Genomic DNA, 24768 nt, shown 5'->3' on the forward strand with positions numbered 1-24768 from the left:
TGGGGTATAAATGAAATGGCTTCAAAAGCACACAAAAAGAGGAGTGAAAGGAAGATGTATAAAAACCTGTAAACATAAAGTGCTTTTCAATGAGGGAGGGGGCAAGCAGAGGAATCTGTCTGTTATAGATGGGCCAAGGTGAAGAGCAACAGTAGGGGGCGAGAGGGGTGGGAGAGGTGAGGGGGGGGGGCAAAAGCCAATGAAAAAAAAAAAATCTAAACAAGAAACATGAAGCAAACACGAAATATAAACGGAAAGAAAAATAAAATAAACGAGCATTAACTCTCAACATCTCACACGATGCTGGAGCTTATTGCATCCTACAGAAGAAGACGCCTCCTCTGGAAGAGATACTGAGGTTTATTTGAATTATGGATATGACCTAATATATAAAATATAGATGTATAGGTGTGCATGTGTGTGTGTGTGTGTGTGTGATAGCTGCTGTTGTGTGTTGTGTTGAATGGAAAAACAGCATTTCACTGCAAAAACTCAAAATCTTACCAAGAATATTGGTCTTATTTCTAGTCAAAATGTCATTTCTAGTCAAAACAAATCTCAGTATACTTAAAATAAGACTCACCACATTAAAAAGTAGCTTGTTTTTAGACACTTTTTACTTCTTTCAAGTATATTTTCACTTGAAATAAGTAGAAAAATCTGATAGCGGAGCAAGTTTTTCTTTCTTATTACGAGCACAAAGTGAAAATGTGTTTGAAATAAGTGAAAATTATCTAAAAACAAGTAAATTTTTAGGCGATGAGTCTTATTTTAAGTGGAGAAAGATTTGTTTTGACTAGAAATTAGACATTTTGACAAGACATTCTTGGAAAGATTGAGTTTTTGCAGTGTTCTGAGTGTTTTTGTACGTTTGCTTCAATTAGATCAACTGATCGATTGATCGACTAATGATGGCAGCTCTCCCTCGTCTCCTGTCGACACAGATTTGATCCAGTGAAAATAAAAAACTTGTGTCTGGAAACTTTCATCTACTACACGGTGGAAGAAAAAAAAAAGAAAAAAAGAAAAAAGACTTTTACTCCAAAAGGAAACGGTGACATCTGTGAATCTAAGGGGGATCAAAAGTCATTCGCTGATGTTTCACCCTCCGAACCTTAAATGCTTTGGCAGAGTCTGAGCGGCCGCACACACAACAACAACACTTCTCTTCTTCTTCTTTTTATATTAAACTATTGGATCTAGATATGTGATTTCCTCTCCAGATCCTACCACAGAATTATTTCAATAAACAAACACATCAAATAAAGAATTTACAAAAAGAACTACTGCAGGACACCAAACAGACTGATATTAAAATGCTACGATTCTTCTTTTTCTTTTTTTTTTCAGTGTTTCTTCCATATTGTGATAGCACATCAACTAAAATCCAACATGGCCCCTTGAATAGAAATGTGTACAAACTGCTCTCTGTGAAATACCACTCTCCTCCTCATCCAGACGCTGATTCAGTCTGAACTAGCCATGTCAAGTTTTTTGTTTTTCTTTTGTTTTTTTTGTTGTTGTTTTTCCTGAACAGTAGATGAAGGCCTGTATAGAGAGAAGAAAAAACCACACGTACAAACTCACTGGACAAAAAAAATCAAGAGTCACTTAAAAACCACTGCGAAGAGAGTGGTGATAAAAACATCTGTCTGTCACATACACACACACGGCAGCTTTGCAAAAAAAAAAAAAAAAAAATTCACAAGTGTTTTTTTTTCTTTTCTTTTCTTATTTTGTTTTTTGTTTAGTTTTTTTTTTTAATGTGGGAGTGTCTCCGTCACATCGTGTCCTTTTCACCATTTTGTGGCAGCGTGCCAAACAGTGCTGTGGCACAAAATGGTGCCGCGAGGAGAGAAAGCAACCGGGTCTCTTCCTTTTTCACATTTCTCATGATCCGGGGTGATTGCTTCTTCTTTTTTCGCCCCCGTCCGTCTGCGGCCGCTCGAGTGTCAAACAGGCGGCAGGGTGAGCGTCCGGGGGAGGAAAGCTCTTACAAAGACAAGCCCCCCCTCCCGCCGCCGCCGCCGCCCCCCCCACGTCCCCCCGTAGCGTCCTCAGAGACGGACACCTGCCTTAAGAAACTGTCTTCTTTCCTCCCATGTCGGCCTCTTTCCTGTCCAGACGCATGTACGGCTCGAAGGCCGAGGAGCCGCAGCCGTAGGCGGACGTCAGTTCGTGGTGAGCGCCCCCCAGCAGCGGCATGGAGAAGCACAGGGAGTGGGGCGGGGGCACGCCCAGCCGCGGTGAGGGCGGGGTCGGCCCCAGCGACGGCAGCGACAGCCCGAACGCCGCCCCCGTCAGGGAGCTGGGCGGCGTGCTGCTGCTGACGCCGGGCGAGGTGGAGGAGCCGCCGCCCGGGCTGCTCAGCAGGGAGCCGTTGTGAGGCGGGGGGCCGAGGAGGGGGTTGGGCGGCGGGGCGGGGCCGGCGAGGAGGCGGCCCTGCTCCAGGAGACGCAGGATGTTGCAGGTGGCCAAGGACTCGGATGTGGAGGAGGAGCGTTTGTCCGAATCTTTGGTGGTGTCCTTCTTCTGCTTGGTCCGGCGGTTCTGGAACCAGACCTTCACCTGCAACGACACAACCAGGAAGAGACACGTTACCATCCGACCGACACGTCACACGGCTCGAGAGGAGGTCGATCTTAATTCTAAAGACCGTTTAATCCCAAAGATTAGTTCATTTGCACAGATGTAAACACAGGAATCGCACTCGGATGCAGGATAAAACGAGCGGGGGCGGCCTCGGTTCGCCTCCATTCGAGCCCTGCAGAGCGGTTTGTTTGCAGTAAGAATGTAATCGACTCAACAACCAACACAACACACGACACGCTGCTGCTGTTCCAAGGATTAGATCGACCGGACGCGCTGGTTTCAGGTCGACAATATATACAACTGACTCTGATCGGGCTCATATCCAGACTTCAACCACGGTTCAGGTACTGGGACGGGTTTTTATTTTAAGGCCCAATCATGAGACCTCCGTTTAGTGTTTTCTTGTTCTTTCGCGGGTAACCTCCTCCTCTTTGCGGGAAAGATTTCCGACCAGTGAGAGAACAGTTGGTTCATTAAGGGAACGCACGTCCTCAAAACAATTAAAATTAGGTGCTGGACAAACAAGGAGAATGAATAGAAAAAATTGAGAAATAGAGTTAGCACACTATAGATTCTGCTCCTGAATGTTTTAATGTGAGTGTCTCCACATCTGGCGCTTCATCAGACAGAACAGTTGGTTCACGCAACTTTGGACCGCCATGTGAACACAAATGTCCCAAAAGAAAAATGCAACAACTGAATCATTTTAGCCTCTGAATCCGAGTCAGATTTGTTGGTTTTGAAGTCATGAGTTGTGCAGATAAAACTTCAACCTAACTCACGATCAACGCCCCAAAGATCAGTTGGTTCAACCTCCTGCGACCTCGTGAAGCCGAGCGAGCGCCGTGGGCCGAGCCGTGTGTTGCTGCTTCCTGATGCACATCCACCACCGAGCATGTTCTGCGCGCTGACTGGTTTCGCGCGGCGGAGGAACACGCAACATCTTCATCGCAATAAACCGGTCATACACGCATAAATCCGTGCAGAACAAGTGGAGATACTGTACTCTCCCCCCACCCACCAGCCATTGGATCAACTCTCTTTTCTCTCTCTCTCTCTCTGCACATTTGATCACAGTCGCACTCGGTGTGTGCACTCTCTTCTCTCACACTTCACAGCTCTAACAGGCCACAATTGCACATATGGGAGAGTTTGCGGGCGGCGATACTGGAGCTTATAGAGCAGAGGGGGAGCATCAGCTCGGTTACACACAGGAAACAGAAGAAAAAGAAGAACAAGGCGGCTGCAGAAGTGGGGAAAAAGGAGCTCGTTTGCACTGATTTCGAAACAGGAAGTGAAAGTTTATCACTAATAAAACAGCTGGTAATCGGCCTCGTCCTCTCTCACGGCAGCGATCGTCAGAGTTTCGCCGCGGGAGCACATCACGCCACCTCACAACAACAGCAGCAGCAGCAGATTGAGGAAAGCGCGGTGAACTCTGCCTGTCCTTGTCCGCCATGTTTAATTGATGGGGGCTCAGCGTGGCTTTAATGTATAGCGTGTGGATGAGTTGGGGCTGCGCGCGGTGTTGATTGGAGGGCACGGCGAGGTCACGGCAGATCGCTGCACGGAGAAACAGAGAGAGAGAAAGATGCCTCCTCCTGTTGGAATCACACACATGAAAAATGTATCGGATCCTGACCGAGTTACAGCGAGCGGCGTTTCTCTCCACGGTGCGAGGCCTGCGAGCGCCGGGGACTCCCTGTGATCCTGTCCAAGTCTAACGATGCAAAAAAATATAACACTCTCTGTTTTGTTGCAGTTAAGAGTTTCTCCACAGTCGCCAGGAGCCGTCAGGTGAGGAGCCACTCATCATCTACACCAGTGGTTCTCAATCTTTTAGCAACCACTGAGGGCCCAAACCAATTCGGCAGAACTAGAAATAGCCTTTTTATTCGTATCACTGCATATTTATCAACGGTTCTGAAGGCAAACATGCAATTTAAAAAGTCGCTGCACACTGAACATTGCATGTTAGTGAGTTTTACACCGTCTTCCTGTGCAATATTTCACAATAAAAGCCTGATTAAGAAGCTAATAGCAACTGTCCACTGACACACACACAAGGAAGTGTCGAGTTTGAAGTAATTGCATAATGCAGTGAATTTAAAAAGACAACCCAGAGTGAATCAAAACCATCAAAATGTGGCTTCTTATTATGAGACAAATTTCCCATGAAAACATATTGGATTGTGAAAAATGCCAATTAGCTTAGCTTCTGCAGTTTAAAGGGACAACGAGGAGTTTCTATTTGGTTATAAAAAAGTCTCACGTTAATGTGGATGAATTTCCGCTACCCACACTTGTTAATGGGCCCATTTTCGATAAATATATCGTTCTGTCTTCCGCCATCGTTATTTTGTCATTATTAGTGGTGGCGGAAATGCTGGAAACGCTTCGCTTTTCCAAAACTCCTCGTTGTCCCTTTAAGGCAGTAACGATGGCTCCACTCACTAGTTTAGTAAAATGATAAATGTCCGTAACTGAGGAAAATTGTATTTTATCGTTTTAAGTAGGACCCCTTGAAATTACTGGTTGAGAAACACTGATCTAGACCAAACAAGGCTGGTTTTAAGGCTCTTTTATACTCTTATTTTAAATTTTACAGTATTTAGTTGCCATTCATCTGCAGATACATGTGGAGCAGCGTTTCTTTTAAGCGTCGTTAAGATATAATCAACAGATTCATGTAATTGAATGAACTATTTACAGTTTTCTATGATCGATTCATCCAACAATTCTGTTTTCAATTAATTGACAATTCCTTTGGACAAAACCGGTCGGCAAATAGAGAAAAAAATAATCATTGCAATTGAAAAACTGTTTGAATGTGTTCAATTTATATAACGATGCAACACAGAAAGAGAGAGAACAAAGTCACTGCTGATTGATTTTCCTGTTGATTGACTAATTGTTTGACATTTCTGTGATTCCTCAGAGGATTCCTTCGTTCTTGTCGTTCAGCTTCTCATAGATAAAGTTAAAGATAGAGATAAAAGGAGATGTATTGTTGTTTTGATGAAAGCGTGGTAATAATAAACACATCCAGACTTTATATTAATAAATTCCATCTCATAAAACAACAAATAAAATCTCATAAAGCACAAAGTAGACAGGTGGAGGTGTTGCACCATCAGCTGGTTTATCTCCAAATTTTTTCCACTCATCCTGTTTCGTAAAGTTTCTCCTCAGCACTGAAAGTTATTTACACACGAGAGACTTGTTCCATCACAGTTTTCGCAGAAATCCACTGATCTAATCCCTGATAAGTGGGGATTGGCAGCCGGAGACTTAAAGGGAAACTCCTGTAACAGCGGAGAGGCCGAGAGCCGCTGAAGGTTCATTAGAAACTTTCATAATCATTCGTTTGTTGCACAACAAGACGACACAAAAACGACCACATTCATCATGAGACCCATGACCGTCAATGGGCATCAGTGGTGTTCAGTATGAAGTATGAGTATCATAATTATGATGCAATCATATAATCAAAGTTATTTATTTCTGATTGGTTGGTCTGATCATTATTAAAACTGGATACAGTGAGGAGAGTTTTTACTTCACACTGTCATCTCCACATCCACCCAGCATTACAAGCACTTTGTATAGTTTTAAAAGTCTACACTGAATTTGTCAATTACATTATGATTATAGTAAATATATTTATCACTAGACTTAACTAGAAAGATAAACTGGATTCAGGCATAATTAGATAAAAATACAGTAACAGTCCTCCTGTATTTCAAATTAAATGCATGTTGGGCCTTTATTTATAAAGCTTGAAGCCTGGCACCAGCCACAAACAGTATGAGTCAAGTTGCTGAAGATGGCAACTTTGTTTTTTTTTTAATACGATGTGTCAGTTTTTGAAAAGTCTGGTAACATCTGTTTATATCAGGACTGTGAAACTTTTTTTGATTGATGAAGCGAGTTTAAGGGTTTTTAACTTTGGATTGTTAATAAGTAGTTTTATATTTCTATATTGATAGACTATAGGACAATTCTACAAAATAAAAATGCAAAGTTTCTGAGTAGGACGGATAAAGTTTGGTTAAGTGATGGCATAAACTCAAAGTAATAAGGTTTAGGGTTGAAAGTACGGTGGCCCTGTGCGCTCAAAGCACTGCGATTTAAGAAAACACATGCAAAGACACACTGTGAATTCAGAAAACAGCTTCATCAATTTGACAAGTGACGGACCTGACATCAATACCAGTCAGATATTATTGACGATATCTTCTGTAACTGTGAAACATTGTACAGATGTTTTCTTATCACACATCAGCCGGGTCCGTCACTGTTTTGTTTCCCCGGGAACTCTTCTGTTTGGCTGCATGTTTGTGTTTTTACATGTGTTTTTCTAAAAGTTGCAGTGAGTTGAGCCTTCAGGGCCACCGTATGAAGGGCGTCCTGTCTCGTTCTGCCTTCATACTGCAGGTCCGGCCTTCCTGCAGCCGGCACCGCTCGGCTTTCATCTTCCAAAAAACACCTGAGTCAGCGTGACAGGTGGCTCTCCTAATTGGGTGGCACAGGTTACAGGCCGAACGCAGCCATGCAGCTCGATTGTGTGGAAGTAATCGCAGGCCGAGCGAGCGAGCGAGGGAGTGAGCGGTGTTAACCACAGTATCACCGCGGCGTAAAGGCGGGCTCAACGGGCAGCTAGGGCGAGTGAGATCATAGTTTCAGCTACTGACCATGACACGAATAATGGGATCGGAGAGGATCCCACAGCTCAGAGAGGAATAGTGACGCCAGCAAGTCTTACTGCAAAGACCCAGAGGAGGCACACAGGGAGGGATAGTGGAGATGGAGATGAGAGGAGGAGGAGGAGGAGGAGGAGGAGGAGGGATGGAGACGCTCCTCCTCCTCCTCCTCCCTCTATATTTCCTCCTCGTTAGCTCACACACGGCCGCTCCTCCGTGTTTTACTCATGTGCCACCACCTGCTAAAACAGCCACATCCCATAAAAGGCTTTCACTACAAGTCCCGGCTCCCGACCAATCGGCCGCCTCCATCCTCCACAGCGAGGGTGTGGCCCGGTCTCGTGTTCACATCCCAGTCGTCCTATCAATCGTTGAGTGGGGGGGGTGAGGGGTGAGGGAGTGAGAGGGTGAGAGGGTGAGAGGGTGAGGGTGGGGGGAGGTTTTGGCTGGTGTTTTACAGGGATTTTATTAGAGGGGGGAAAATGATGGGAAGAGAAGAAAGCAAAGCTGCCTTTGGTACATCTACACTATTGGATGTAAATCCTTTTTAATGGGATCCAGGGTTCAGAGCTGGGGCAGAGATTACCAACGGAGATCTAGATCCGCCGTGACCTGCATTTCCCCCCGGGCCGCGCCCTCCGGACCCCGCCCGCCCCGTCCCGTCCCGTCCCGCTGCACTGCACTGCACTGAACTCATGGGGCAGCAAGGACGTGGCGTGAGTTTGAACCCGGGTGAGGAGGTTAGGACGGAGGTGAGGAGGGCAAAGCCAGCGAGGGGAGGGAGAGAGGGAGGGAGGAAACAGGAAGTAAATATATATAATATAATATATATATATATAAGTAAATTAATATCCGTAGTGTGTTTTTCAGGTTAAAAGTCCATCGGGTCGATATAAACAGTGAATCTTAGAGTGTCGTCACAGTCATTTAAACGATCAATGTATTCGTTATGTCTCTATAAAAGTCCTGTAGCCTCGAACCACTCGGCTTTAACTGAGAGTGTAAATGTTAAAAAAGTGCAGGTTTAAAAAGTGGAAAGTGTTTTACTAAAAAAAAAAACATTCATCGGATGTAACAGAACTAAATAGTACATTTCTATTTTCAGCTGTGGATGGAAACACAACTGGTTGAACTTGGCTAAATTAGAGCTCAGGCGTTTAGATACATGAACAGCACAAAAAAAAAAATGAACATAACCAGATTTATCATTTTCGGCAGATTTAGTTAAATCCTACATGTTAACAGTGTCTTAAATATTATGTTTTTATATTTTTAATATTTCTTTCTCTTTCTCTTCATCTATCATCTCACAGATCCGAAGAAGAGACATATTAGTAGAAAATATACTGTCAAGGAATTGTCTTCTCGTGCTAAATGGAAAAAATAGATTCATACATATAAACTACATGTCAATACATATATTTAATGCATCAACATAACTTTAAACTTAAAATATGTGCATATATACAAAAAAGAAATTTAGAATATATTATGTAATTATGATTAAAAATCTATAACTAACTACTATGAACTGAATTAACTTCTCTCTCTCATTGGTTTACATGTTAAAGACCCCCACCTCCCTCCCACTCACCCACCCAGACAAACAGACAGAGGTGTGACATCACTGCACCAGACGAAAACACAAGGTAGTTGTGGATGAAAATGACAGGATGGAGGGTAAATATAGGCAGGGTGGGGTAAATTCAAGGTCAGGGAGAGATGATCGGGCCGACATGCATGAATGCACAGGCCAGTCGGGCAGAGGTCAGCCAATCAGAGGCCGGCGCTGCGAATCCACACACACACACACACACACACACACCACAGCTGCGAGCGGAGCGGTTTGGCGAACTGGGCTAGAGGTAGAAAGGTTAAGCCAGATCAAGACCCACAATGTACAGATCCACTGGGCCATACATCCATCCATACATACATACATACATAGATGTGTGATCAATAGCTCAAACTGCGTCCTCTGAAACAGGAGAAAACGTAAACAAAAGACGTTTTCAGTTCATTTAAATGTTTTTCTCTCTAATTCTCTCTTTTATTCTTCAGTGTTTCTCCTCGGTTGCGTCTTTATCTCTGTGTTTTAATCACCTTAAAGCTGAACTAAATGGAAAGCATTAACACACACATCTGAACTCTCTCCTGTATAATTCCCATAATGCAAAGTGAAATGCAGGATTGTGACTCTAAAGTCTTTAAGAAGGACGCTTGGTGACTGTCTTTCACACTTTCCATGACCCCTCCTGCACCGCCGTGATCCCGCCGTGACCCCGCTCAGACCCCCTGATCCCAGGCATGTGATACGCACAGCGAAAAAAAAACCTCTTTTTTTCCCCCGCGGTGGATATGGTGTACCAGGCGGACCAGCGACCGTTAAAACTGTACGCAACGGCCCAGTGGATACTCAACTATATGATGCAAGCAAGTAAAGGGGTGGGGGGCTGTGACGCACCAGTGGAGACTCCATTATTAAAGAAAGCAAAGAGAAACAAGCTGAATCAATGACTTATTCAACTGTGTGTGATGGATCAACACATCAGGCTTTTATTACAGCTGCTGCACGTTGGAGTAACGATACCAGCATCAATTAAAACGACGAACGGCACTTTGACGAAGCAACGCCACGTCTGATTATAACTTTCTGCACTACTCAAGGTTATTTAGACACGCAACTAAATGTCTATATGGATATAAATATGAGATTTCTTCAGCTATTTAACAACATAAAAGTTGAAAATCTGTTGAATCAGACTCTTAATATGAAAGGACATGGTGAACTTCCTGTCTGTACCCATCTCACCCTCCTCCTTCAGCTCAGTCACATCCTCCTCTTCCTCCTCACACACTTTAAAGCAGGGGTGTCAAACTTATTTTAGTTCAGGTGCCACAAACAACACAATTTGATATAAAGTGGGCCGGGCCAATAAAATAATAACACAATAACCGATAAAAAAAACAAGAACTCTAAATTCTTCCCTTTGTTTTTTGTGTTAAGAAGTAAAGTAGCCCAAGATGTTTACAGTTAATGAACTTTCCGTTTACAAAACATAAGGAACAACTTGGAATTTATTGAGAAAAATATGAGCATTTCAACAATATTTCAACAACTTCTGTCTCATATGTAATTTTCACACTCCCGTGGGCCGGACTGCAACCTCTGGCGGGCCGGTTTTCCGCCCGCGGGCCACACGTTTGACACCCCTGCTTCAAAGTGCGTAGCTCAGCATCACCGCCACCACCTGACCCCTAAACCTGGAAACCACATCCTCCACCTCCCATGCCCCGCCCCCGTCCCCGTCCCTCCTGAATAAACCTGATCTGGTCGTCGATCGCTGCAGCACATGTCCAGCAGGTTCAGCTACGGGTTAACTCCATCTTATAGAATCGCTGGTAGATATGGCGGCCTAATCCTCCTTAGTGCAAAAGCACTTGGGTCTGTGGTGGTGAGGCCCACCTCTTTCTCCATCACTCTCCTCCGCCCCTCCCTCTCCATCCATCCATCCATCCATCCACTCAGGGGAACCCCTCCAGGTTCAGGTCGGAGCCCCCACCTCCCTTCACACACACTGTAACGTCAGAGATGAGCTGCACCCAATCGTCAAAAAGAAAAACGAAAGAAAGAAAAAGAAGAAAAAAGCAGCAGCAGGGGTTTGAATGTGGTCCATGACTTTTCTTGCATGTCACCCCGCAGTCTCTCCGATCACCTGCAGCACAAAACGTCTGGTGTGGGCTCGTTACCACGGACACATGACGCTCAAAACTCTGAGCCAACCAACAGAGAAGAATCATTTTTTCATTTCGCTGTCGTGGCTGGAAAAAAACGCAGGAAGCAGAAAATGATGTTCAAAAATCCTCCTTGTGTGTGTCTGTGAGTTCATACACTTAGGCTATGTGTGTCCCTTTTCTAATAGATGACTTGTGTCACGAACTGTAAATGTTTGCTAGGCCACAAACATGCTGTAATACAAGCATCTGTTCATAAAAAAAATAAAATAAAAAAAAACAGAAAGCTGTGTGTAAAATATTTTGATTTACATTTTCAACAATGATGGAAGCTGAAAATATTTTCTACTGTATTGCAGAACTGACTACTTTTATTTCCTGCTTCCTTTAACACCATCATGTCTTTTTATATAATGAGTTTATAATATGTTGTGATATACTATATGAGAGTTAACAGGTTAAACTGCAAAAACAACTTGAGATGACCTAAACTAAAGGATCTAATCATACACTGGCAAACTTTTCTTTTTTTTTCCTCAAATTGAAAAAAAGAAGATATTTACAAAAATAAAATACCACAAACAAACAAAAGCCCTCGAATAACTGATAAAATATGAATAGCTTCTCCGCCATGCAGCAGCAAATAAAATAGATCTGTTGATGTTTTGATTCATTTTGATTGGAGGTATTCACTCTCTCTCTTTCTTTCTTTTCTGTCTGTCAGCCATAAATTATAAATTATCATGATTATTATTTTTAAAGAATTTCTTTTTAAAGAGTAAATTATTGATGTTTTCAGATTTTCAATGAAAACGCAACAAGCTTTTTTAGAAAAAAAACTATTATAATAAAATCAATTTACATCTAAATAGACTTCATTATAGTTCTAGTGTGTGTGTGTGTGTGTGTGTGTGTGTGTGTGTGTGTGTGTGTGTGTGAAGAGTTAAACAACATTTTGTGGGAAACAGCCATGTTTTTGTACAATAATAACACTGTGAGCGATTATGAAGAAAAGAGAAGTCAAACTTGGAGCTGGGTTTTGTTTGTGATGACAGATGCATGTTGGGTAAAAAAGAAAAAGAAATAAAGAAAGTGCCAAACAAACTCAAAACCTAATTCACAGAAAGTTTTGGGAGAGAAAGGGAATCAAAGCTGAAGCCAAGAAGCCCGACCTCCAGCTGCAGCAGTGAACGCATCATCACCTGTGGATCTTCTCTCTAAATGAAAACCAGTGTCGTCGTCGGTGTCGGTGTGAGGACACACGGTGACGACTCAGCGCCGCCGCTCCACTGGCAGGTGTGTGTATTAAGCTCCCGCACAGGTAATCCACCACTTTAATTGCATTACACATTTCCCTGGCAAATGACACAAAGTGGCTGCAGCAGAGACGACCTTTGACCTCTGGAGACCGTTCTGACGCCTCGCCAGAGAGAGAGAGAGAGAGATGGTGAGGAAAAGTAAAAACCTCTTGTGTCCAATTTGACTGATTTTCCTGCCTCCACATCAGTTGGAGGATTACATGCTCCTCCATATGTTTGGAAAATTACACCATCCTTGGCTTCACATCACTACACACACACACACACACACACACACACACACACACAGACACACACATATACACACATACACACACACTTGACTCTGCCAGGAGCTGATGAAACAAGTCAATTCAATCTGAGAAAGTGATTAAGGCCAACGGCAACAGAGACTTAATTGCTATTATGTTCTTTTGATTATCTAATCAGTTGATTAGATAATCAGCGCCTGGCGGGTTGCAGCTCCGACCAGAGCGACGGTCGTCAGCGGCGTTGTCGTGGTCGTCGTGTGGAGACGATGCTCTGGCTGTAGGTCACCGCAGAGCGACGAGGAGGGAGTTGGTTTCTCTGCAGCAGCCCCAAAGAAGTACACAAACTTTTAAAGTGAAAAGCACAAACCACAGAGTGTCCTCCCTCCCTCCCTCCCTCCCTCCCTCCCTCCCTCCCTCCGTCCCTCCGTCCGTCCGTCCGTCTGTCCTCTTCCTATCTCCGTCTCCATTCAGAGCGTCCAGACAATCGGCGCTCTGTGCGGCCGCCTCTCCGCTACATCTGCATGGCTACACGTCATGGCCGGGTCCTCCACGCCCCAGACAAGTGGCCAGACACCGTCTGTCTGGGCCATCATGGAGAACAATGCACACAACAAGGACGTTCACTGTGCAGCAGCAGCAGCAGCAGCAGCAGCAGCAGCAGCAGCAGCAGCAGCAGCAGCAGCAGCAGCAGCAGCAGCAGCAACGCCACCGCACATGAACACAACTGGTCGTCTGACGGGGAAACAAACTTTCTCTTTTCTCCTCGTATCAATGAACCAAAATCCAGTAAAACCAACCTCCAACACATCGACGATGATGGTTAAACAGCCACACTGGCCTCGCGTCGTGTTCCTGCACAAATACTCATAGATGTCGTTCAGAAGCAGTTGCACAAGTCGCTTCTTAACAGGGAATTTAGATTTACCTAGTTTCACAAGAGGTCAGGTAAAGGTCAGAGCGTTTACAGAGCTGGTCTCTGTTGTTTTATTTATTTATTGTCAGGGTGGTGGAGGTGCAGGTGTGTGTAGGGCAGCACCTGACCTCCACCTCCACCTCCACCCACAATACACTGCCTGAAAACCAGGAGAAAGCCACGAGCAGAAAAATATACATGTAAAAAAAAATAAAGTTAAGAAAATCCAAGACAGCAGTGAGAAGCATCACGTGAAGGTTTTCACAGCTTCTGCTAAAAAACCCCGCCCGAGGCCGTTTGCTATCAAGCAACGGTCGGACGGAGAGAAAAGACAGCAGGCAGGAGATGAGAGGGAGGCTGACGCTGATCTCAGACGACTCGGAGACCTGTCGGAGGTCGGCTGGTTCACGTTATGGAGGGGAGGTGGTTTCAGATCGCATCAAGTGTGTGAGTACATTAACCCAAAAAAAAGAAAGTCTCCGCAGGCTAAAACAGCAACTGGCTGTTACACTTCACATCCGAACGCTTCTGTTACACGTTAGAGACACGGGAGAGTCAGAACGACGATTTCATTCATTCACTGATTTGAACCTGAGCTCATGTTGCAAAAACAATCCGGACCGGACGACGCCTTCAAAGACGAGATGGAGCTGCTGAACTGTGTCTGTGTGTGTGTATGTGTGTGTGTTGTGTGTGTATGTGTGTGCGTGTGTGCCTGTTGAATGCTTTCACTGCTGGACTTCAGCTCTGTACAAGTGCACACACACACGCACACACACATGCATCAGCGTTGGGAGAACAAACCTGTGATCATGCATGTTAAAACTGGAGGTCAGTGAGAGAAACACACACACACACACACAGGTTAATACACACTGTTAGTCTTAGTGTGTGTGTGTGTGTGTGTGTGTGTGTGTGTGTAGACTGAACCACGCTCCATCTAGTAGGAAAAACCTGCAGCTCATATTTTATTAACATTTGAAGTCGTTTAAGTCACTTTTTCCAAACTAGTCCTCTTGTCTCTTTCACAATAAAAGCCTCTATAAGATAAATGACCTCTGCACTCACTCTGTAGGTAAAGAAATGTGCATTTAAGCCTCTTCACCAGCAGGTAAATAAATAAATAAAATAAAAACCTGTCATCCAATCCCACTCTTTGTCTCCAGGGTTTCCTCTCCTCTTTGTCTAAGAACTTTAACACCTGTCCTGGTCGACTGACTGTGATTATTTTTGGGGGTTTTCTTTTGAAAGGGCACGGACGTTTGTGACATTATAGAAGAAATGTCATGAATCACGTCTCTGCTCAGGTGCAGCAGCATGTCTGACCGAGAAATCCTGTTTCTCTGTGTCACAGGAACAAGTGTGACAGCAAAAGGAAGAAAAAAAAACAAGATGCAAACACTTTGTGCCACATGTGTGCGTTGTTCAGCCGCAGCTTTACATTAAAGATTAAACATGACTCCATCACTGAGCTGCCTCCTCCATTTGCTGCAGGATTAAACCAGTTTAACGCAGCGCAGAGACCATTAAATCCATAGCTTCTCCATGGAAGGGCTGCAAACAACAATGGACTGATACAATGGTGGCGACTGGGTAACGTAACGTCACGTAGTTGCACTGAACTCAGGAGGACTGAGTGGACGAGCAGCTTAATAAAACGACCACACTGGGATCTCCTGACTCCTGCACCCACTACAGAGCCAGCAGCACCACACTGGGAGCAATGGGAAGAGATGTTGGCGGGGGAAAGTTGCCAAAAATAACTTGAAACTGAACATTTTGAAGTTCATGCTTAAGAAAATACAAGAAACAGCCTCCAAAACTAGAGAGTTGTAAAGTCTGAGATGTGAAAAACAAATGTATTTCCATTAAAAATCAGCTGCACAACAGACTTCCACATGTGTGAATGTAAAAAACTACGTTTCCACTGAGCAGTAAACGCACCACACCTCCTCCTCCACATGCACAACAACAACAACAACCACAACAACCACAGCAACATACCTTCACAATAAGAGCTGCAGCCTCTATCACTCCTCCACAGTCTGACCACACACTGACCATAAAGGTGAATGAAACACGAGGCTTTCATGTTGCAGCTCCGTGTGTGTGTGTGTGTGTGTGTGTGTGTGTGTGTGTGTGTGTGTGTGTGTGTGTGTGTGTGTGTGTGTGTGTGTGTGTGTTGCTGTGCCTTCAGCCTGTAGCGGGGAGCCACCTGCCGGGATGAAGCGAGAGCTCCGAGCTGGTAACTGATTACTCGGTAACGCGTTACAGCGGCGTGACTACGGGGGTAGCGATCTATAGTCAAATCTCGCGATACTACGGCTGCAGGGAGACGAGAAAAGAAAGTGTGTGCGGACGCGTTTTATCCTCTCAAGCATCAGAATGGGAGTTGTTCTGGGTTGTATCACACAAAGAGCACAATAACAGGATTTTAAATATTACTTTCGTTTGGCTGATGTTATATCTGAACAAGAACTGAGAGTTTATAAAGTATTTGAGGACGAAACAGAAGAATTGAGACACATTGTGCGGATTTAGGTTCACGAAAATAAAAAATAAACACGTTTACACGCTTTTTCATCTGGATATATTATTTACTTCTCTCATATTTACTTCCATCTGTCCTTTATTCACTGTTGCCGTTTTTGCACAGGTCAAAACCAAAACTCAACCAACATGCACCAAAACCACCAGAAATTCGTCTTAGAGGCCATGATTTACTCCTGTTTTATGTCTGATCCAGTACGAGTCCAATCGAACATATCAATAATGTCGCTAATAATCGTTTTAATTACAGAAAATTTGATTTTTATTTGATTTTAACATTATTTCTTTGCAGTTTCTATAAATCTCTATAGGTATTTTTACGCGTGCCGGCGCACCTGTGTGTATGAATGTGAGTGTGTGTTTCCAGTGTGTGCGGGCTCATTGCGTGATCCGTTTGAATACCTGACCAAACTAATTGGAGTTACACTATGGGTCAATGACCAAATCCCCAAACATGGTTAAAAAACACTTAACGATCGAACCTCCCATGTAATTAGTCACTGTCACCTTCATGTAAAAGGTAAAGGCTTTAAAAAATACTTTTATTTCGACACAATTTCTTTTACCTTAAAGAATTTTTCCTGAAATCAAAAGTTGTTTTGACGAAAAGTTCCTTTATCGCTTTTATTCAACTTCAACGTGGAGAAAAAAACAAAAACTCTGATTTAGCGAAATACATTTTCACAATTAAACAGTTTTATTCCAGTCGACATATAGCCTATCTGAATTTCACTAAAACACAAATACTATGAAAAAGGTAGATGTAAGTTGAGGCTTCTTGTTTTTGTTGTTTTAGTGCTTTCAAGAAAAAAAAAAGGGGGGGGGGGGGGGCTATTATAGGCCTATAGGCTGCTATGGCTACAGGCCTATATAAAAATAAAAAATAAAAACGAGGAGAAACAACCTGGAAAACAGCCTCAAAGGGCCTGAAGGAGGGAAATCAGAAATAAAAAAAAACATTATAGATAGATAGATAGATAGATAGATAGATAGATAGATAGATAGATAGATAGATAGATAGATAGATAGATAGGAGAAGAAAAACAGGAGAAGAAAATAAAAGTAATGAAAGAAAAAAAACACACTAATGTGAACTAAAAGCCTTTCGATTTCGCTTAAAAGCTGCGACGCGGCCGTAAATGAAATTCCTGCGCATTAGGCGTTAATATTTGACGCCATTACCAACGAGGAGACTTTTATTATTTACATTTTGTCCTCACTTTAAGGTCCGACGTTTTTTTTTTTTTTTTTTTAATTCTTTATTATTCAGCCAGTCCTCGGCTGCACAGCGGCCCCTCAGCAGCAGCAGGAAGCTGGGACCCTCCCCATTAACACCCCTAGTGTCAGCACTAATGAGGGACACAGTGGCTGCTCTGTGCTCCTCAAACACACTCACACACACTATCCCATCACCTTTATGTTTGAGTAGGTTCGTGTGTGTGTGTGTGTGTGTGTGTGTGTGTGTGTGTGTGTGTGTGTGTGTGTGTGTGTGTGTGTGTGTCTGCTGGTTTCACACCGATGCTGCTGCGTAAATTCCTGCCTGTGTGTCTTTTACTTCCTGCAACAAGTGTTTTAACACAAACTCTGCAGCGCACAAAAGGCCCGGACACAAACCTCCTGCTGCTTATTTACACAGACTTACTCTTCACATTTAAATACGTTAAAGCATCATTATTTCAATTTTTATGGGTTTTTACACTGGGGGGGGGGGGGGGGTGTAAAAACTCCTGATAGCTGCCGTTACACGGTGCAAGTAAGTGGTAACTCTTGACAACACACACTGACGTAACACATGAGGACATCTCGCTCCTCCAGAGGCCTGAGCTCAATACAATGTGATAAAACTTTGCTTTGAAAGTCTCTAAAACCACACACACAACAGTTCTGTAATAAATAAATTATATTTATACACAAATAGCTTTCAAAAAGTGTTTCCCTGATATTTGGCTGTTAAATAAATGTTTTCTTTTTGATTATTACCATTAGGCTATATTATTGTTTTATTGCTACATAACTTTCAGTCGAGACAGGCTATAGGCGGCTATAACCTATAGGAGGCCTTTAAACGCGACAGTAAGTGGAAGTGATGGTGACGCCCATGACAAACTCAGAGGGGTGGGCTCGTGGCGCCACTGCACGATTTGAATGAAGCGCGCGGGGTCGAGGAGCGAGAGAGCAGCACGCGGAACTGCATGGGCCTCCTTTTCTTTTTTTGCATCACAAAAACAACCTGCTGCGATAAAAGAACGAGATTAATATTATTATAATTACTACTAATAATATTATTTGACGATTAAAAAAAAGTTGTGGACGCACTGAGTAGCCTAGCTTGTGCACATATGAAGACTCCGTTGAAGAGAGTTATGGTGGATTGTAGTTCATGCTTTGTGTTTTAATAATGCAGCGATGTTACACGGACGTGGGCAGAACTTGTTTTTATATTAAAAAGACGCACCAACGTCACGTGGTCAATCAATCTGACGTATAGGCTACACGCCCAGAATAATTGTGCACATGTAGCTCCGGCCTCCGCCATACTGAACCTCGGCTGGCGCAGCAGCTTTATGTTCACTTCAGGCAGGGCCGGCCCAAGCCTCCATGGGGCCCTAAGCAAAATCTTTATTTTGGTGCCCTCTATTAATCTGTCGTTATGAATCATCATATCCTGGCAGGTTTTTACCCATCTATGGTTTTTATTCTCAAATGGCACCAAATTCAACTAAAAGTGCAGCCTGCCGTTGATTTACATTTAGTATTTAAATTGATATAGTACTGAGATACTGAATGTCACCTATAGGTCGACTAAAAGTAACAAAATAAACCAACAGCATTTACTGTAAACACATCATCTGCTCTTTAAAATTTTTGGTTTTGCAACAGCAAAGTGTAACAACAATTTGAAATGTAACAACAATTAAAGCTTTTTGTAATTAATTACGCAAAGTTTCTCCAAGGGTCGACAGAAGTTACGCACTACAATTTTAAAAAGTTACTTGCCCTTCGGGGGCCCCCCAATGGTCATGGGCCCCAAGCAGGTGCTTAGTTCGCTTATGCCTTGGGCCAGCTCTGACTTCAGGCCCATATCGACGAGTTCCCACAAACCCCCGGGGTTTATTTTAGGCTACTATTTCTCCATCTTATTAAAACCAAACGAGCTTGTGTTGTTGGGCTGTAAACATTTGTTAGCTCCCCTGTATTTAGCCCTGGGTGGTTCCTGTTTGGGCGGGGCGGCCTCCTCCTCTCTGATTGGCTGAGGCGGCCAATCAGAGACACCTGCGACCAAGGCTAAAGTTGATTTTAAACACTTGTTTACAAACAGATCCAGCTCAGCTGAGATAGACCTAACGGCAGCTACAGGCCGGCTAAAACCGTGCACGACTGTCAGTGTTTTATAGTGTATTTAAATGATATTTTTGTTTCCTCTTGGTTTATTTACGTTTTTTTATTTTGTATTCTGCCAATACCCACCAATTTCCCCCCTTTCTCCCAGCTCTTACCTGTGTTTCTGAGAGATTCAGCTGCCGCGCGAGCTCCGTGCGCTCGCGGCCCACGACGTACTGGCACCGCTGGAACTCGAGCTCGAGCCGGTACAGCTGCTCGGCCGTGAAGGAGGTCCGCGTGCGCTTGGGCCGGTCCAAGTCGAGGCCTTTGGGCAGGACGATCTCCCGGATGGTGCCTTTAGCGTCTGTCCGGAAAACCGAAAAAATAAAAATAAAAAACACAGAAGAAACACGGAAGCGTCAGTTTACGTTTACGACGTCAGTGCGTCACTCACATTAGACACGTAGCCTGCGATGTACAGGAGAATAAAGAGGCATCTAATGGAAACACTTGTGCATGAGGCCCAGTTTACTATAACACACCTCTCTATGAGGCTGATGAATATTCATGAGCAGCGCTATAGGATAATGCTCTTAGGGGTGAAAATGGAGGTAAACAAACTGCATACATACATGTGGTGTATTTTTAACACAATGGTTGTTAATTGCAGCCTGTGCTCTCTCTGTGACACAGGCCCTGAGCTACTTCCTCTCAGACCCAGGCTGCACACACACAACGACTGTGGTGGAAACTGCAGCCACTTCCCTCTAATGTGGTTGAATTAGTAGCGGTGTGGCTGCTCATTCATGCTCTTTAATCCATTCAGTGATATTGGGCTAAATGAAAATTACTACGAACTACTTGTGTTTATGTTTGCAGCTCAGACACACGCAGGCTCGAGTTACGTGCGTTTAAAACACACACAGGTGAGGTGACGGGTAGGAAACGACTTGTTTTCCTGATGGATGAAAATAGATAGATAGTAAAAACACACTGGAGGACTTTATCTGAAACTCTGACGGGTTTCTTTTACTGGTCCAGTGTGTGCACTTATTGTTCCTTTATTGTTTTTATTCGGGTTAGCTATTCATGTCATGTTTACTATTGTTGTGAATTCATTTATTTTCTTTCTTTATTTTCTATTTCAGATGTTTGTTGAAGTTAATCTAAGTCTATCTGTCCAAAACTGGCTGCTTCCATTATATTTTCCCCCGGTGCTGCATTCAAAGACTGTCCGAAAAATCTAAACTAATTCAAATAATAGAGGAAAAAGAACAACATATCAAAAAAGTTGTAACTATAGGCCTAAACAGCATATTAAAATATTTGTAAGGCATTAAACCCTGAGGATATACGACCCAGGCTATTAAAATAAATGCACATGCTACACACATGAATACATTTATTTTCACTCAAATTTCGCTACAAACGACATATTTCGACGTTTTATTTTTTACTTCGCATAATAAAATCGTTATATCACTGCAGCTGAGGATATTTGTTCCTATTTATCACATCCGCGGTCAGACAAGATCTCCTCTTTGTCCGGGGGTTTTACAGTCATAAAATATGCAATGAAATAAAATATGGAGAGACCTGAATTAAATATGACACAATAGTGATTGAACCAATCATCCATAGAGTTTCTATAGAGGAGCCACCGGCTATCTGCAACGACAGAGGGAATAAATAGCCTATTATTACTGTTATTTATATTGTAGTAAAGTCGAGAAAGTGTTGGTTTAACTGCTATTTTAAAGGCGTCGTATTGAAACGCTGAATTACAGATTTATTATAAAGAGCGGATAAGGGACTAAATTAAACCGCGGAGGAATTAAATGGAGGTAGTGATTCGTCAGCTCTTCTTCCTGCGCGCCCTCCTCTTCTTTACTAAACACATATTTCGATCACAGCGTTTAGTTTCGCCCACATGAAACATGGCTGAGAGAGACACACAGATCTCCATCTTTCTTTTACGCACAGCTTCGTGGCTGCGTGTGCGTAAAATGCAAACAATACGCGCACACTGTGGTTGTGAAGAGAGAAAATAAATAAATAAGGAGAAACAACAACAACGTGCAGCAGCTCAAATCGCGATGAGAACATTTGCACAGAGAGACGAGGGAGCCGGGGGCTGCATGTGCACGCAGACCTGCTGACCTCTCCGTGACCCCGGCCTCTGCCTCTCTCTCTGCGGAAAAACCCGAGCAGCATCCACACACACTCGGCTCAGGCTCACACTGCGGGGCCTGAAGCATGAGCACCGTGGCTCGGTCTGGACCAGAGAAACCCCCGGTCCCGCTCTTCCCTGTCCTCCTGCAGGCCGCCCCCTCCTCAGACCGGACACCACGGACCAGTGTCACCACCACAACGACAAACCGAACTGTGGCTGAATCTAATAAAGGATATACTGTATATTCGATAACTGGCTAAACAGTAAATACATTTTTATTCGCATTCCTGCAGCTGCTAAAATCACAAGTAAAATCTCACTGAGCAGCTTCTTTTAGATTTTTATTACTCTGTTTATTTCATTTTTCAAACATCATCCTCGTCTATATTTCCTCCATGTTGCACTTGTTTCACTTTCCCTCGTTGGCTCAAGCTGCACTATTCAAAACGACTCGTCACTATATTAAAAAAGAAAAAGAAAAAGAAAACTTCTCTTAAACTTAACGTGCTGCTCCTGTTACGCGGGCCAAAGCTCAGCTAAATGTTTAGTAGCAGATTAGAAGAAAACAACAACAACAGCAACCAAGGAAACAACCATAATATCCACAGCAGCAGCAGCAGCAGCAGCAGCAGCAGCAGCAGCAGCAATCCGCCTATAACCGAGAACTGATCGGCCGATATATTGATAGTGATCACAGCACTACACACCATACTATTACACACCACTGCAAAACAAAATAACACAAAAAACCTGTACGGAAACACAAGCTGTAATTTAAGTTTTGTCTCTTCTCTTAATTAGAGTTTTAAATGGAGGTTAATTTTAACCACTGGATATAAATATCTATATATCTATATATAGGCTATATACACTGTAAAATAGTAAATAATAAAACTACTCAATGTCCAAAACAAAACAATCCTCTATTTTAAGTGTATTTTCTAGATTTTTTGGAAAGAGTTTACGCTCTGAAATAATAAATATAAATGCCCTGAATGCAGATATAAAGCCCTGTATACATGATTTTGATTTCCCTTTAACATATAAATAACATTATTTACTGTGTAGTTAAGTTTTCTATAATTTACCCTGCAAATATAAATAAAAACTAACAACAGCCTCAGGCCTTTTCAACAAATACAACACGACTCCAGAATATAAATCAAAACTAAATGACAACAGATTGTTGTAATTTTATTATTAGAGCGTTTGCAGACCGAAAAGAGTTTATCTGAATTTTCTTTATTTTATTATATTTTATTTTAATGTATTTAAAGTCTGTGTCCTGTGGAGGCTGCTGACCTCCTGCAGGAGGGCGTGGACACTCAGTGTAGCTCTAACGCTGAATTAAATATTATTCCAGGCAGACTCATTAGCATAACGTTAGCACACAAAGGCAATCAGCTTCTGACGTGTAAACTTTAACATACACACATAAACACACACTTATACATCCATAAACATACACACACATACGTCCACGGGAGCTGAAGTGTTTCTATGTATGTGCTTCTATTGTTGTTAAAGGCCACAGGGCTGAGTTTCACCTGATCACAGCAGTTTCCTTTGTTTTCTTCACTTTCTCTAGTCTGATTGTATAAAAACAGATGTGTCACAGAGGAATACACAAAATACACAAAGACACGGAAGTAAAACATTAAGAGGCTTCTTTTAAATTCATCTGAATACTAATCTGACTCGTGTGTTTCTTATATATTTTCCCATGAACAAAAGGTTTATACCACCACACAAAGGCCGAGTGAGTTAAAGTTTATGCATCAATATATATATATATTATTATTATAACAATAATTTGATTCTGAATTATCATTATTTACATGTGATACAGTCACTGGAGGTATCACGGAAGTGAAAGTAGCCTATTGTTACCACAGCAGAGTCCTCCCTGCACCAGCTACAGTCTTATGTCCTGCAGCTTCAGTCACATTTTTATATTTTTATAGACTTGTTTGTATTTAATAATTAGTTTTTTCAATGGGAGAAGCAACAAATAATATCAGAGTTAGACTTTTTTCCTGTGTGTAGCCTATTACACATATAATATGATCATTCATGTTTATTCTCTGACTGACAGACAGCAGCAGTGTCTTCAGTGTTTTCTTTCTTTTTTATTATTCCTCAGTTTCCTGGAGGACTCTCAGTCTGACAGCTATAGACTTATAGAATAAATCCGTGTTTTTGTTTTGTTTTGTTTTGTTTTGGATCCACTTACCCCTCACTAATATCCTCCGGCAGTAGTCAGGGTCCACTCCCAAAAGTTTGTCGTGTCCGTCTTCGCTGGAGGAGGTCGGCGTGGAGGCGGAGGTCCCCGGGGTGTCGGTGGAGCTCTGCACCGGGGACCGGCTCCCGATCTCGGCGCGGCACTTGGAGTCCATCCGGTCCGGACACAGCGGGTTGGGTCCACAGCGGTGGCTCCCATCGCCCATGGTCGTGGCCTGGTCGAACATCTACAAGTGAAGTCAGAGTCAAGTGAGAAGATCTAGTGCCTCCTCCTCCTCCTCTTCCTTCTTCTCCTTCTTCTGCTCCTTCTGTCTCTGCTGCTCACACTTCTTTCTCTCTTTACTTTCTTCTCCTCTTTGCGAGTGTGTTCTCCTGAGACGAGGAGGAGATCATGCCCTCATCTCACTCCAAATGATAATAAAATAAAAAAATAAAATAAAAACAGGAAAGCAAAGCCAAAAAAAAGAAAGAAAAAAGAGTAGATCCAGTTACAGAGGAGCCACACGGTCCAGCTGCAGCACCGGCACCGGGTTGTGCTTCTTCAGGTGTGGCGGCATGACGCTGGTCCGCAGTCCGAGTCCAAGCCGAGGCAGCGGGGAGTCGGAGGCTCGACCTCGGGCTGCTGCTGCTGCGGTGCTCGGTGCTCAGTGCAGCGGCCAGGAGGAGCAGCAGGAGGAGGAGAAATGCATGGTGCAGCCTGCAAGGCACGAGAAGAGGGGCAACTGGATCTAAGGAGGAGCGGGGAGGTGCCACACACAAATACACACTCACACACACACTACAGAGGAAAACACACACACACACACACTCTCTCTCCCTTACACACACAGGTAGCAGCAAAGTTTCTTCAGGTTTGGTCCAGCGCTGCAGCCTGTTGTTACTTCAGCCCCGCTCACATCGACTGCCCCTGCGGATCCGTGGCTGCATGTTGTCGGTGCCGGTGGAGGTGGAGGTGGAGGTGAGCTGGCCA

At 43.4% G+C, this 24768-nt stretch overlaps 1 protein-coding gene across 1 annotated transcript; it reads right to left on the reverse strand.

Annotated features, from left to right (window-relative positions):
* Window positions 1-990: 990 nt before the first annotated feature.
* Window positions 991-24108, reverse strand: vax2 (ventral anterior homeobox 2). Its single transcript, XM_085759036.1, has 3 exons — window positions 23791-24108; window positions 19561-19748; window positions 991-2568 (listed from the first exon to the last, which is right to left on the reverse strand). The coding sequence occupies exons 1-3, from the start codon at window positions 24023-24025 to the stop codon at window positions 2077-2079; spliced, it is 915 nt and encodes a 304-aa protein (XP_085615162.1). The 5' UTR covers window positions 24026-24108; the 3' UTR covers window positions 991-2076.
* Window positions 24109-24768: the final 660 nt, after the last annotated feature.

This window comes from Trachurus japonicus, chromosome 18 (assembly GCF_045865225.1).
Source record: "Trachurus japonicus isolate A0001 chromosome 18, Traja_1.0".
NCBI lineage: Eukaryota > Metazoa > Chordata > Actinopteri > Carangiformes > Carangidae > Trachurus > Trachurus japonicus.

Bases quoted from the DNA above. Each gene is read 5' to 3' on its own strand.
- vax2 (XM_085759036.1), bottom strand. From the start codon at position 24,025: ATGTTCGACCAGGCCACGACCATGGGCGATGGGAGCCACCGCTGTGGA. The intron at 19,749-23,790 runs GTAAGTGGATCC...TTTTCCGGACAG, and splicing joins CCGGAGGATATTAGTGAGGG to ACGCTAAAGGCACCATCCGG. The intron at 2,569-19,560 runs GTAAGAGCTGGG...GTGTCGTTGCAG, and splicing joins TGAATCTCTCAGAAACACAG to GTGAAGGTCTGGTTCCAGAA.